The sequence below is a fragment of the Coregonus clupeaformis genome, chromosome 28 (genome assembly GCF_020615455.1).
Source record: "Coregonus clupeaformis isolate EN_2021a chromosome 28, ASM2061545v1, whole genome shotgun sequence".
Taxonomy (NCBI): domain Eukaryota; kingdom Metazoa; phylum Chordata; class Actinopteri; order Salmoniformes; family Salmonidae; genus Coregonus; species Coregonus clupeaformis.
In genome coordinates, this window is record NC_059219.1 from 6902674 (window position 1) to 6916472 (window position 13799).

Sequence of the window (13799 nt, forward strand, 5' to 3'; positions counted from 1 at the left end):
TTTAGTTAACTAGCTTGTGCAGCTGTAACCACGTGCTGGCTCTCCCTGTGCCAAGAATGTGCTCTGCTGAAAGTAAAAACAAGAATATCGGGACATCACATTTAAAATGGGTTTGCTTTTCATTCCGTCGTTGACAAAGAGGACAAACTAATGGAAACCAAGAGCAAGACTACTTGTCCACTGTGGAAGAGTAGCTAGATAGATAGATAAGTTAGCTTCTAGTTCCTGATATATAGCTAGCAAGAAGCTTCTCTAAGGTAAACATAATTATTACAAATTATCACTGGCCTGAAGTCAACAATCATTTATTAATCAAATAAATGTTCATAACAACAACTGAATCAAATGTTGTTTTGAATGTCTTTCTTAGGCAAGATGAGTGGTCATTCTGGTCAAAGTCCTGTGCCCGTCGACAGCAATGGCATTACTCCATTTCAACAGATGTTGGCTTCCTGCTCAGGGGCTCTCCTGACGTCATTGTTCGGTGAGCACTGGGACACGGGAACCCCCACCTACACACACGTACATATATATATATATATATATATGAATGAGATAGTGTAACTATTATAGTTAAATATTTGTCCCCTGTACCTCAGTTAGTAGAGCATGGCGCTTGCATCGCCAGGGTTGTGGGTTCGTTTCCCACGGGGGGCCAGTATGAAAATGTATGCAACTGTAAGTCGCTCTTGATAAGAGCGTCTGCTAAATGACTAAAATGTAAATATTTAAACTGGTTGTACAACTGTCTTTTTTCAGTCACACCTCTGGATGTTGTCAAGATCAGACTCCAGGCTCAGAAAAGTCCCTTTCCCAAAGGTAATAAGACACAACAATCAATGTAACCTACCATTCCTCTGGCCTCTCTAAACCACAGTGCTCAATCCATTATGTGTGTCTTCCATTGTTCTCCAGGGAAATGCTTTGTGTACTGCAACGGCCTGATGGACCATACCTGTGTGTGTACGAACGGCAACTCCAAGGCCTGGTACAAGGCCCCCGGCCACTTCAACGGCACTCTGGTAAACACCTCTACCCAACTCCCAACCAACCCCCATGTAGATATGCAAGGATTGGGTTGGTGTGTATCGTGTGCAATATGGTGAAAATTCTGTATAGCCTATCAGAGGGAAACATTGAGATATTACTATATTGCTCATTCCTTACAGATCTGCACAAGTGGCCAAGGGTTAGAAGCTATGGGTGGGGTGGGACTAGGGCTGTTACGGTGACCATATTACCGCCACACCGGCGGTCACGGGTCATGACGGCAGTCAAATTCCACATGACCGTTTAGTCATGGTAATTATGCTTCTCCAAGCTCTGATGCTGCTGATGGTCATTAGTAGCCTACCAAACTTGCTAACTGCCTGGTACTCAGCAATCTAGTGTCCCTCTAATCACTCTGACATCAATGCAAATGAAAACGAAAATCTAATCAATCACTTAATGAGAGCACATGAGCTCATGTTGAGCAACATTTCTATAGGCTATGCAATTTCTTGAGAAAACGGAGTGATGGCCTCTTTTAAAAAGATGAAGATCCCATCAGCTTTCTATGGGCTAGGCCTACTATATTTATTTATATATTTATTTCTTAACTTTCCTAATATTAAGCACATTGCCTCTCTTTATATTAGCATATCACTTGTGAATGATATAATATCACTTGTGAATGATGCCCAGTTTAAGGCAACAAACAGTGCATGCCTTTTTTTGCGACTTTTTCAAATCATAGTCGCACACCTCATGTAGCCTAGCCCATAGGCCTATATGTTTTGATAAGGTTTGTATCACAACTAAAGTGGCCAAATAACTTCTTAAAATGAAGCACATTAATCCGCTTTACAACGCTTTACAATGGGTGTAGAGCCTAACTGGCGTACATATGCAGCGTGTGAGTTTCAAGTTTGGGGAAGATAATTTTCACCATAAAAATGCACCTTTATAATAAAAGCATCACATGCATAATCGCATTTGCGGTCACTTTTGAGAATGGTGTTCTCCTGCTAATGGAACATTTGTGCTTAAAGCCTACTGCCGTGTGCGCATTGCTGCGCTTATAATGTGACGAAATAGCCTAATAGTTTATAAACATTTTAAGCTAAACGTTCTGATCTGTTGCGTCAGCCTCATTACTTAAACAATTTTTTTGGATGCTAGTGGTTGTATTAATTTGGGATCTATCGCATCCCACAACTGTCCCAGACTATGTTTGGAATATTTATTTCCTGCACAGAATAGAATAGGTCAACTTTTGTACTATGGGGGATAGTAGATTGACATAGGATAGTGCTTTTGCTGTTCGTTAGGCCTACTCATCTTGTTGGCTGATGAAAAGTAAATGTGGACAGTTCTTCCAATATCTTCAATACGCGCCTCGGAATTGGATAAGGACGCATGCAGTTGCGTCCCCGATGTGTCTGTCTTCACTTGTAATCTGTGAGAAAGACCCGATCACGTGACTGAGAACCATGTGAGTGAGAGGAGCTTCGGAGCGCGCAGCCGGGAGAAGGGAATTATAATTATTATATTCAGCCCAAGGGCACAACAGCCACTGGCCGCAAAAAGCATGGATTTATTTAGGGTGCATTACAGCCACACAAAGGGGATGCCACTGGGAAATTCGAGGCATTATCAAGTGCTTGTCAAATTGTGAATGAGAGACTGATGAAGTGTGTACAACCTGCGCAAAAAAAACAAAGCAGAGCTCATGCCTTTCATGCGACTTTTTCCTAATCATAATTAGAGTCACTCCATGCAGCCTTAGAATGTATTAAAAATCTAAACATATAGCCCAACGTTTGTTACATAAATAACTCTATAAATGTGTTTACAAAAACGTACATAAATGTGTTTATGTTAATTAACGGTTAATTACCGTGAGACAAAATGACCGCCACAGCCCTAGGTGGGACTTGGCACCAGCCTTAAGTGATGGACCCATCGAAAGCTAACCACAAGCATTATTAACATGTATAAAGGTTCGGACACACCGATAGCATTTGCCTGCCGAGAGTATTTAGCTCCTCTGAACAGAGTGCCGGCTGTAATTTGCGAACCGAGTGCGAACCGATTTTACATGTAGAATCACACAAAAATGTTGGCAGTTAGACATCAACAGCGTGCTGAACAAACGGTAGACGAATGGGAGATCCACATTCGGTGCGACCCTTAAGCGTTTATAAACATGTACATCAGTATCATGCATTAGTTCTTTATCTCTGGTTCTTTAACCCTCTCTCTGCAGGATGCCTTTATTAAGATAGTCCGCAGGGAAGGGATCAGGTCATTATGGAGCGGCCTCCCTCCAACCCTGTGAGTCTGAAGTCTGCTGTTTCTCTGCCTCATTACTAATTCACACTGCTTACTCTCCTTCAGCACTGATTTATGGTCAGCTGTGTCTTGAGTGGCTGGCCCGCTGTGATTCAGCAGACTCATAGTCTATTGATAATTCATTTATTTACATTTACGTTCCCATTAAGTTCTGCTCATTTGTATTGAGCAGTACGGATGGACACTGTGATTTTGTAAACTCAGGGTTTATCGATATTTGATTTGTTAAAGTTTTTTAAAAAATCTCTCAGGCATGGATTTGTGTCTGAGTGGTGTGGTAACAGCTGATGCTGAGTCATGGGCTGTTGATGATTCATTTGGGAACATTTTATTTGTGCCCATTGCTTGTACCCATCTGATTTGTGTCTGATATGATAAAAGCAGATTTATTTTATTCATTGTTTATGGATATTTCATATATGGATGTTTGTTTCCTGTTTGTAATGCCTGATTTTTGTGAGTCATGGGTCTTAGACGATTCATGAGGAAACATTAGATTTGCATCTCTGATGTATGTTAATGATTCTTGCAGTATCATGGCGGTCCCGGCTACGGTAATCTACTTCACGTGTTACGACCAACTGCGTGCTGCCCTGAGGGTCAGGATGGGGTCACACACAGAGGAGGCGCCTCTAATAGCAGGCGCCCTCGCCAGAGGTGAGCTGACCTCTGACCTTATAGGTCACTGTGGTGATGTATACCTGAGAGGGATAAACATTGTGTTGTCTATGCATTAGAAATACCTTAGTAACCCAACTGCTGCTTCCTATCCTAGACTATAGTCATATCATCTATCAAAACACAACCAAGACCTTACTTTGCGAATTAGATGTAATTTATAACTATCTATTATTTAATTTTTTTGTCATTTTGTAGACACTCTTATTACATTTACATTTTAGTGATTTAGCAGACGCTCTTATCCAGAGTGACTTACAGTTAGTGAGTGCATACATTATTATTATTATTTTTCATACTGGCCCCCCGTGGGAATCGAACCCACAACCCTGGCGTTGCAAACGCCATGCTCTACCAACTGAGCTACATCCCTGCCGGCCATTCCCTCCCCTACCCTGGACGACGCTGGGCCAATTGTGCGCCGCCCCATGGGTATCCCGGTCGCGGCCGGCTACGACAGAGCGACTTACAGGAGCAATTAGGGTTAAGTGCCTTGCTCAAGGGCACATCAACAGATTTTTCACCTAATCGGCTCGGGGATTAGAACCAGCGACCTTTCGGTTACTGGCACAACGCTCTTAACCACTAAGCTACCTGCCGCCCCGGCAGATTCATTCTTGGATGCCATTATAAGACATCATTGAACAATGTATGAATCACTAAATTAGCTTTCACTCCCAAACAGAAGACAACTGCATTGGTACCAGTTCCTTTTTAAATGTATCAACTAAAATGTCCCTGTATATATTAAGGAACACCTAACTTTACAAAACACACACTGCTCCTTTTGACAACGGCAGCAATTACAAATACCAAGGGGGTTGGAATAAGATCTTTCAGATACAACGGCCCAACTGGAATCATTTACCTATAGAAATCAGGCCATTCTAATCACACAGTGAATTTACGAAAGCCCTTTTTCAAATGTTAAGAACAAACTGTTTGTGTTTTTAACTAATAGAAACATCACCATGTGAGGATATTTGTAAATATGTATGTATACAGTATATTGTAGGTACTTAGTTGTATTAGTAGTTGTAGCAGTAGTTTTTATTAGTTATAAGCCTATTAGTAGTTGTACAACAACCTTTTATGCTATTAATGTAATTGTATTTTATTTTATTATCATTATAATTATTTAATTGTTATTATTATTAGACAGTAGTTGCCATATTGTTCTTCTTACTAAGTACTTTAATTTAAAAATATATATATATTGGGACACTTGAAAACTAGATGGTGCATCTCAAGAGATTTCATCCTGCAAAATGTCAAATAAATGTGGAAACTACAGACCTCCTTTTCATGTGAGAAAGAAATGTATGTGTTTAACTGCTCTGTTTATCTGCTCTTTCAGCCTGTAGTGCTTATAAGTGTTTTCTCTCTCTCTTTCTCTCTGTCTCTCTGTGAGTCAGTGGGCTCTGTGACAGTGATCAGTCCGTTGGAGCTGATCCGTACTAAGATGCAGGTCCAGAGACATTCGTACAGGGAGCTGAGTGAGGTTATCTGCTCTGCAGTACGCAACGAGGGCTGGCGGTCTCTCTGGAGGGGCTGGGGACCCACACTGCTTAGAGACGTCCCCTTCTCAGGTGGACACAACACAATGTCTATAACTATATCTCTATCTCTCAGGTGGACACAACACAATGTCTATAAATATATCTCTCTATCTCTCTCAGGTGGACACAACACAATGTCTACAAATATATCTCTCTATCTCTCAGGTGGACACAACACAATGTCTATAAATATATCTCTCTATCTCTCAGGTGGACACAACACAATGTCTATAAATATATCACTATCTCTCATGTAGACACAACACAATGTCTATAAATATATCTCTCTATCTCTCAGGTAGACACAACACAATGTCTATAAATATATCTCTCTATCTCTCAGGTAGACACAACACAATGTCTATAAATATATCTCTCTATCTCTCAGGTAGACACAACACAATGTCTATAACTATATCTCTATCTCTCTCAGGTAGACACAACACAATGTCTATAACTATATCTCTATCTCTCAGGTAGACACAACACAATGTCTATTTTTCTATATCTCTCAGGTATACAACACCATCTATGTCTCTCTCTCTCCCTCTCTCTAGCTTTCTCTCTCTAACTCTCTCTCGCTCGCTCTCTCTCTGTAGCGCTCTAGCTCTCTCTCTCCTTCTCCTTGTCTCTACCTCTCTGTTCTCTCTCCTTCTCTCTAGCTTTCTCTCTTTCCCTCTTTCTCGCTCTCTGTCTCTCTCTCTCTCCCTCTCCTTGTCTCTAGCTCCCTGTTCTCTCTCCCTCTCTCTAGCTTTCTCGCTCTCTCGCTCTCTCTCGCTCTCTAGCTCTCTCTCAAGCTCTCTCTCTCTCCCTCTCCTTGTATCTAGCTCCCTGTTCTCTCTCCCTCTCTCTAGCTTTCTCTCTTTCTCACTCTCTCTCTCTCTCTCTCTCTCTCTCTCTCTCTCTCTCTCTCTCTCTCTCTCTCTCTCTCTCTCTCTCTCTCTCTCCTTCTCTCTAACTGTCTCTTAGTGTCTGTCTGATAACAGGAGTTGCATGTTGTGTGTTTCCTCCTCAGCCATGTACTGGTATAACTATGAGAAGGGGAAGGTGTGGCTGTGTAAGCACAACAACATCAGAGAGCCAACGTTTGCCATCACCTTCATATCCGGAGCAGTGTCTGGATCAGTGAGTATTCTAGCTTCCCTCTCAGCTCAACTCAAACGGTTCTGTCTAGTAGAGCACCTAGATATATTGAACATAGAATATCTGATATAGCTTTTTGTACCTTTCTAATGGTATTCAAGCTCTATAACTCTTCTTCTCTGCTGACATGGTGTTATTCCATCTAAAACTGCTGGAGGGCAGCATTGTCAAATATAAGTGTGATTTCAAACCCTTGTTTATGCTGTCTGGTCTTCCTCCAGATCGCTTCCATAGTAACGCTGCCCTTCGACGTAGTGAAGACCAGGAGGCAGGTGGAGATAGGGGAACTCCAGGCTATGAATTGTGGGTATAGAACTCCAGGCTGATCACCTGATTCATGGAATCATCCTTGTGATGTGTTGATGTGTAGTGATCCTGTACTCGTGTGTCTCTGCAGTGTCGTCCAAGGCCTCCTCCTCCACTCTCAGTGTGATGACCAAGATTGTGGCTGAGAACGGCGTGGGTGGACTGTTTGTAGGTAGGTCAGGTTACAGGGATAGTTCACCCAAAACACACAGTTACCTCAGGTTAGTCTCCTAACTTATCACCTTCTTTCTATCCTTATCCCCCTCTCCTCCACCCCTCTCTCCCCCCCCTTTCACTACCTCTCTCCTCCCCCCTCTCTCTCCCCCCTTTCACTCCCTCTCTCCTCCACCCCTCTCTCTCCCCCCTTTCACTCCCTCTCTCTCCCCCCTTTCACTCCCTCTCTCCTCCACCCCTCTCTCTCCCCCCTTTCACTCCCTCTCTCCTCCACCCCTCTCTCTCCCCCCTTTCACTCCCTCTCTCCTCCACCCCTCTCTTCCCCCTTTCACTCGCTCTCTCCTCCACCCCTCTCTTCCCCCTTTCACTCGCTCTCTCCTCCACCCCTCTCTCCCCCCTTTCACTCCCTCTCTCTCCCCCCTTTCACTCCCTCTCTCCTCCACCCCTCCCCCCTTTCACTCCCTCTCTCCTCCACCCCTCTCTCTCTCCCCCCTTTCACTCCCTCTCTCCTCCACCCCTCCCCCCCTTTCTCTCCCTCTCTCCTCCCCCCTCCCCCCCTTTCACTCCCTCTCTCCTCCACCCCTCTCTCCCCCCCCTTTCACTCCCTCTCTCCTCCACGCCTCTCTCCCCCCCTTTCCTCCCTCTCCTCCACCCCTCTCTCTCCCGCTTTCACTCCCTCTCCTCCACCCCTCTCTCCCCGCTTTCACTCCCTCTCTTCCCCCCTCTCTCTCCCCCCTTTCCCCCCCTCTCTCCTCCACCACCTCTCCCAATTTCACTCCCTCTCCTCCACCCCTCTCTCTCCCCGCTTTCACTCCCTCTCCTACTTCTCTCTCTCTCCCAGGTTTCCTCCCCAGGGTGATCAAGGTGGCCCCAGCCTGTGCCATTATGATCAGCTGTTATGAGTTTGGGAAGGCCTTCTTCCGCAAGCACAACCAGGAGAGGCTGCTGACCAGCAACACCTGACCTGACTAGGGCCTCTCACACACACAGACCACAACCATAGACAATACCAAGAACAGAATCCGCCATTGCCAACAGCAGGTATTGGCTACCTGTACATTTCCCTGGGTTCTTAGAGATTTTCAGGCGTAGCATTGCTTGCCTGTGTCCTCTCAGCTGCTTAGACACTCCAACACCCCCTCACTGTTAGAAAGTGTTCAAGTGTGTGATGTCATGTGACTAGCTGGATGTAGCTAATGTTGGCGTTTAGGACCTAAGAACGCCAGGACGTGATTCTGTTCCAAAGCAGGAAATACTGGCAGACATGAAAACAAAATGGAAGACAAATAGTTGTAGGTATCAACATTATTCATATTTTATCTTATATTTCTCAATCAAGGTATACTGCACTTAACTACCATACTAATTGTGACAAGAGAAAATAGCAAAGGTGCACAAATTGTATTTTAAATATATAGTTATTTGCCAAATCATGAAGGTATTAGCATTTTGATAATTACTTTAAAAATAATTTGCGTAATGTTTTTCCTCTTTTTCCTCCGCATTTAATACACTGGCCTGTAGGTGGTATCAGAGACTTGTCTGGAACCAGAAACTGGGGATTCCTATTGGACAAGTAATACCACCTCTGTTTCAAAATGTTTTAGCCCATTACGTTAGTTGTTGAGGTATGGGGTTGTGTGCACTGTGTCATCCGGGGTCTGACCGTAATAAAAATCATTTGATGGATGTTTATGTTTGTCCTGTTTCAAACATGTATACGTTTGTATTATACGCATGTGTGAAATGGGGAAATTAGTTTTTTGCATATCCCGACTTCTCCTGAGACAACCTCGGAGAGTGGAGTCAGGGACAGTAGAGATGAGTGTCAAAGCTTTGGATGAGGCGGGATAACTTCTGGTTCGTAGTCTCTGTCCCATAGAATCCCCTCTCATTCCCTACCACTTTCTATCAGGCTCTATCTCAATTCATAACCCGAGCCGACTAGGTGAAAAATCTGTCGATGTGCCCTTGAGCAAGGCACTTAACCCTAATTGCTCATGTAAGTCGCTCTGGATAAGAGCGTCTGCTAAATGACTAAAAAATAAAAAATAAAATAACCCTAAACCGATCACCTCATTCTCAATCGTGTTGGAAGAGAAGGTCCAAGGTCTTTCAGGATAAATGTTATGTTCAGTGCCAGTTTAAATAATTGTATTACCTGAAATTCAACTCTTAACTTCCACCTCTTCCAGAATCCCATTTTCAACCCCCACTCAGCCAGACATGGACTATGAACTGTGACAAGCTGTACATGTTCTCTAAACATGTATCAATGATAGATATTTATATTGTTTTAATATATTCTACAGTGATCACCTGCAGTGACACGTTTTCTTTCTTTGTACAGAAATACATAGAGAATAAAAGTAACATTTTGAATTGTTTAATCAATTGTTTTTATTGGATCAGCAAAGTTTTGTGAATGCATTTTGTTCGATCCATTCGTTTTCTGTTGTTAACATATAATCATTCATATGATAATACAATTAATAATTTAATCCTGTTGAACAAATCTAAATCACGGAGGTAGTGGTTCCTTCCACAGTGTCAGTGCACAACAACAACTGATCAAGTTAAAAGGAAGAAGAGCTGACGTGGGGAGGTATAACATGCTGTTCCACTGTTACAGAGGCTTTCCCTGGTAAGATCCTAGCAGGGTAGAGATCACTGCCAATATTGATTTATGGAAACACTCTCTCGGTAAAAGTGTGTGAACGTGTGTAGGTGTGTGTTATTATCAAGGTCATAAAAGGACAGTGTTTCTCTGTCCCAGTCCAGCTGCACTCTGGGGTTTCCTTTCCAGTGTTAGGACAGTCTGTGGCCCTTTTGGACAACATGCACAGTATTTATCATTATAATAACCTACACGCCAGAGTCCAGTCTGTACCACTCCCCTCCTCTGGACAGACATATAGACTACACCTACAAACCATACTGTATTGTCCCCGACGTCTGTGTCCCAACTGTGTGTCCCGGAGTCAAAGCCCTCAGAGCCTAGGACCATGCGATAGTTATCAAACCTCTCTGGGTTGTCAGGAAGCAGCCGTATCCCATTACTGAATCTCATACTGGTCAGATCGTCAGACAGGATGAGACATGGATGGGCAGTGTTAGGGTCCAGAATCACAGGAGCTGAACAGAGAAAAAGAGAGACATTTTTAAAACCAGATAACCACTGTTTGTTTAATTTACTGGGAGATTATTGATATTTTTCTTTGTCTGAAATTGTCTGAATGCAATTTACTATTTTTTGTGAAGATATGAACATTGGTAAGAATAAAATCAGACTCACTGTATTGAACAGACTTCAGCATCTTCTCCAAAACTCTGAACGGCAGGTTGCCCAGGTGCTTTGCCACATCGATCAGCGCTCCTGAAACAAGCTCTGGATCTGGCCTTGTGCACTGGGCTCTAGAATAACATTCAGGAGTTAGTGATACGGTGGGGTTCAGAACCACAGGGAAGAGCGGGAGAAGAGGCCCGTCACTTAGGGTTAGGGACATAGCCTTACCTTTTTTACGTGTCTTTGTAGTTCTGCAGGAGAACAAAAGAGCAAATAAATCAATAATAAATGTAATCACTGAAATCAATCATATCAGTTAATCAATAAATGTATCCCAAATAAATTATAGACAACACAGAGATATTGGTCCTTACCTGCAGGAATGAGATGTCATCAGATACCAGGTCCTTCTTTATGGCTCTCATTGTGTCTAAAATGGCTGCCATCTCTCTGTTCATATCGTCAATCCTCTTCTTCATCCTTCGACCCGTCTCTTCCTCTTCCTCCCTTAGGACCACTATCCTGGCTGCCTCTTCATATCGTAGAAACTGGTGAAGTTTCTCAAAGTCCTCCTGAATCTGCTTTTCTGTCTGCTGGGCCTGGCTCTGGAGACAGTTAGTGTTATCATCATCATCATCAGGCATTACACTGTAATTCATATCAATCTGAAAAGCTTTTCAAAACACACAGTACTGTTAAAGAGGCAGTTTGGAACTTTAGTTGCTTATTGTTTACACAATGTTGGCTTGAGTGTTGCCTGTATGGTTCATATGCCCATGATATAAAAATCCATTTCTAGACTCATAAAACCACACAATCTTTAGTATAAGGCTTTTGCTCATAGTCATGGGAAGGTGTACCCCTTTCTGTCCAATTAGGTCATTTCTGGGCAAGATTTATGTCCATTTATGGGACCCCTTTTGGCTCAAGCCAAATGCTAAAAAAAATCATTCTGATACACTTTTCATATGCATATTGCATTGTAACATTACAAGGCTGTCTTACCTTAATAAGCTCTGCCGTTTCTTCAAAGCTTTGTTTAACTTCTTTAAATCCCTCCAGCTGCTCCTCTAAGGGCTTCAGGCCAGTCTCTAAGAGCTCCTCCTACAATTCATTTTTTTCATTTACTTGTGTCCTCAATGATTGCATACAAAATTGGTTGGATTTATGAGAACGTAACATTTTTCTATCAATCTAAACAAAACAAGGCTTGCTTTCCAAAGAGAACATCAAGGTTGTACAAGTACGACGGGGTAGCTGGGTATGATAAGGAACTCTTCTGCACTACACATTTGCTAGGAGGGAATGATCCTGTTATAATGAATGTACTGTACAGTGGGGGGAAAAAAGTATTTAGTCAGCCACCAATTGTGCAAGTTCTCCCACTTAAAAAGATGAGAGAGGCCTGTAATTTTCATCATAGGTACACGTCAACTATGACAGACAAATTGAGAAAAAGAAATCCAGAAAATCACATTGTAGGATTTTTAATGAATTTATTTGCAAATTATGGTGGAAAATAAGTATTTGGTCACCTACAAACAAGCAAGATTTCTGGCTCTCACAGACCTGTAACTTGTAATCCAAACGGATTGTGGATGAGATACAGTGGGGGGGAAAAGTATTTAGTAAGCCACCAATTGTGCAAGTTCTTTTCCAGAAAATCACATTGTAGGATTTTTAATGAATTTATTTGCAAATTATGGTGGAAAATAAGTATTTGGTCAATAACAAAAGTTTCTCAATACTTTGTTATATACCCTTTGTTGGCAATGACACAGGTCAAACGTTTTCTGTAAGTCTTCACAAGGTTTTCACACACTGTTGCTGGTATTTTGGCCCATTCCTCCATGCAGATCTCCTCTAGAGCAGTGATGTTTTGGGGCTGTCGCTGGGCAACACGGACTTTCAACTCACTCCAAAGATTTTCTATGGGGTTGAGATCTGGAGACTGGCTAGGCCACTCCAGGACCTTGAAATGCTTCTTACGAAGCCACTCCTTCGTTGCCCGGGCGGTGTGTTTGGGATCATTGTCATGCTGAAAGACCCAGCCACGTTTCATCTTCAATGCCCTTGCTGATGGAAGGAGGTTTTCACTCAAAATCTCACGATACATGGCCCCATTCATTCTTTCCTTTACACGGATCAGTCGTCCTGGTCCCTTTGCAGAAAAACAGCCCCAAAGCATGATGTTTCCACCCCCATGCTTCACAGTAGGTATGGTGTTCTTTGGATGCAACTCAGCATTCTTTGTCCTCCAAACACGAAAAAGTTCTATTTTGGTTTCATCTGACCATATGACATTCTCCCAATCCTCTTCTGGATCATCCAAATGCACTCTAGCAAACTTCAGACGGGCCTGGACATGTACTGGCTTAAGCAGGGGGACACGTCTGGCACTGCAGGATTTGAGTCCCTGGCGGCGTAGTGTGTTACTGATGGTAGGCTTTGTTACTTTGGTCCCAGCTCTCTGCAGGTCATTCACTAGGTCCCCCCGTGTGGTTCTGGGATTTTTGCTCACCGTTCTTGTGATCATTTTGACCCCACGAGGGAGATTATCAGTGGTCTTGTATGTCTTCCATTTCCTAATAATTGCTCCCACAGTTGATTTCTTCAAACCAAGCTGCTTACCTATTGCAGATTCAGTCTTCCCAGCCTGGTGCAGGTCTACAATTGTTTTTCTGGTGTCCTTTGACAGCTCTTTGGTCTTGGCCATAGTGGAGTTTGGAGTGTGATTGTTTGAGGTTGTGGACAGGTGTATTTTATACTGATAACAACTTCAAACAGGTGCCATTAATACAGGTAACGAGTGGAGGACAGAGGAGCCTCTTAAAGAAGAAGTTACAGGTCTGTGAGAGACAGAAATCTTGCTTGTTTGTAGGTGACCAAATACTTATTTTCCACCATAATTTGCAAATAAATTCATTAAAAATCCTACAATGTGATTTTCTGGAGAAAAAAAATCTCATTTTGTCTGTCATAGTTGACGTGTACCTATGATGAAAATTACAGGCCTCTCTCATATTTTTAAGTGGGAGAACTTGCACAATTGGTGGCTGACTAAATACTTTTTTCCCCCACTGTACATTCAATGCCATCAATAGTATGATTATGGCTCCAAGTCAGGTACCACAGAGGATGGACCGTAGAAACAGAAGACATAGAAGGAACACGGTTCTCCTCTAGATATTTCGAGGTCCTTCCAACATGGAAGTGTGGCCATAGTGGAGTTTGGAGTGTGATTGTTTGAGGTTGTGGACAGGTGTATTTTATACTGATTACAACTTCAAACAGGTGCCATTAATACAGGTAACGAG

The 13799-nt window shown here is 42.8% G+C and overlaps 2 protein-coding genes across 3 annotated transcripts; one reads left to right on the forward strand and one right to left on the reverse strand.

Moving 5' to 3' along the window:
• Window positions 1-83: 83 nt before the first annotated feature.
• slc25a40 (solute carrier family 25 member 40) lies at window positions 84-8889 on the forward strand. The gene is made up of 11 exons (XM_041852172.2): window positions 84-257; window positions 371-484; window positions 760-819; window positions 916-1022; window positions 3251-3318; window positions 3869-3993; window positions 5430-5603; window positions 6589-6698; window positions 6938-7019; window positions 7114-7194; window positions 8038-8889. The coding sequence occupies exons 2-11, from the start codon at window positions 376-378 to the stop codon at window positions 8157-8159; spliced, it is 1038 nt and encodes a 345-aa protein (XP_041708106.1). The 5' UTR covers window positions 84-257; window positions 371-375; the 3' UTR covers window positions 8160-8889.
• Window positions 8890-9566: 677 nt separating this feature from the next.
• LOC121542685 (E3 ubiquitin-protein ligase TRIM35-like) lies at window positions 9567-11882 on the reverse strand. 2 transcript variants are annotated; one of them, XR_005995957.1, is made up of 5 exons: window positions 11488-11882; window positions 10857-11087; window positions 10711-10733; window positions 10492-10610; window positions 9567-10331 (listed from the first exon to the last, which is right to left on the reverse strand). XR_005995957.1 is itself a non-coding variant. In XM_041852173.1 (3 exons), the coding sequence occupies exons 1-3, from the start codon at window positions 11139-11141 to the stop codon at window positions 10310-10312; spliced, it is 426 nt and encodes a 141-aa protein (XP_041708107.1). In that variant the 5' UTR covers window positions 11142-11475; the 3' UTR covers window positions 9567-10309. The 2 variants fall into 2 exon arrangements, 1 of the variants encoding a protein (XP_041708107.1); XM_041852173.1 differs by lacking the exons at window positions 10711-10733; window positions 11488-11882 and having other exon boundaries at window positions 10857-11475.
• Between the last annotated feature and the right edge of the window lie 1917 nt (window positions 11883-13799).

Excerpts from the sequence above, each read along its gene's own strand:
- slc25a40 (XM_041852172.2), top strand. The coding sequence starts at position 376 with ATGAGTGGTCATTCTGGTCAAAGTCCTGTGCCCGTCGACAGCAATGGC. Across the intron at positions 1,023-3,250 it reads GCCACTTCAACGGCACTCTG|GATGCCTTTATTAAGATAGT; the intron begins GTAAACACCTCT and ends CTCTCTCTGCAG. Across the intron at positions 3,994-5,429 it reads AGCAGGCGCCCTCGCCAGAG|TGGGCTCTGTGACAGTGATC; the intron begins GTGAGCTGACCT and ends TCTGTGAGTCAG.
- LOC121542685 (XM_041852173.1), bottom strand. The coding sequence starts at position 11,141 with ATGAATTACAGTGTAATGCCTGATGATGATGATGATAACACTAACTGT. Across the intron at positions 10,611-10,856 it reads ATGACATCTCATTCCTGCAG|AGCCCAGTGCACAAGGCCAG; the intron begins GTAAGGACCAAT and ends ATGTTATTCTAG. Across the intron at positions 10,332-10,491 it reads GCTGAAGTCTGTTCAATACA|CTCCTGTGATTCTGGACCCT; the intron begins GTGAGTCTGATT and ends TTCTCTGTTCAG.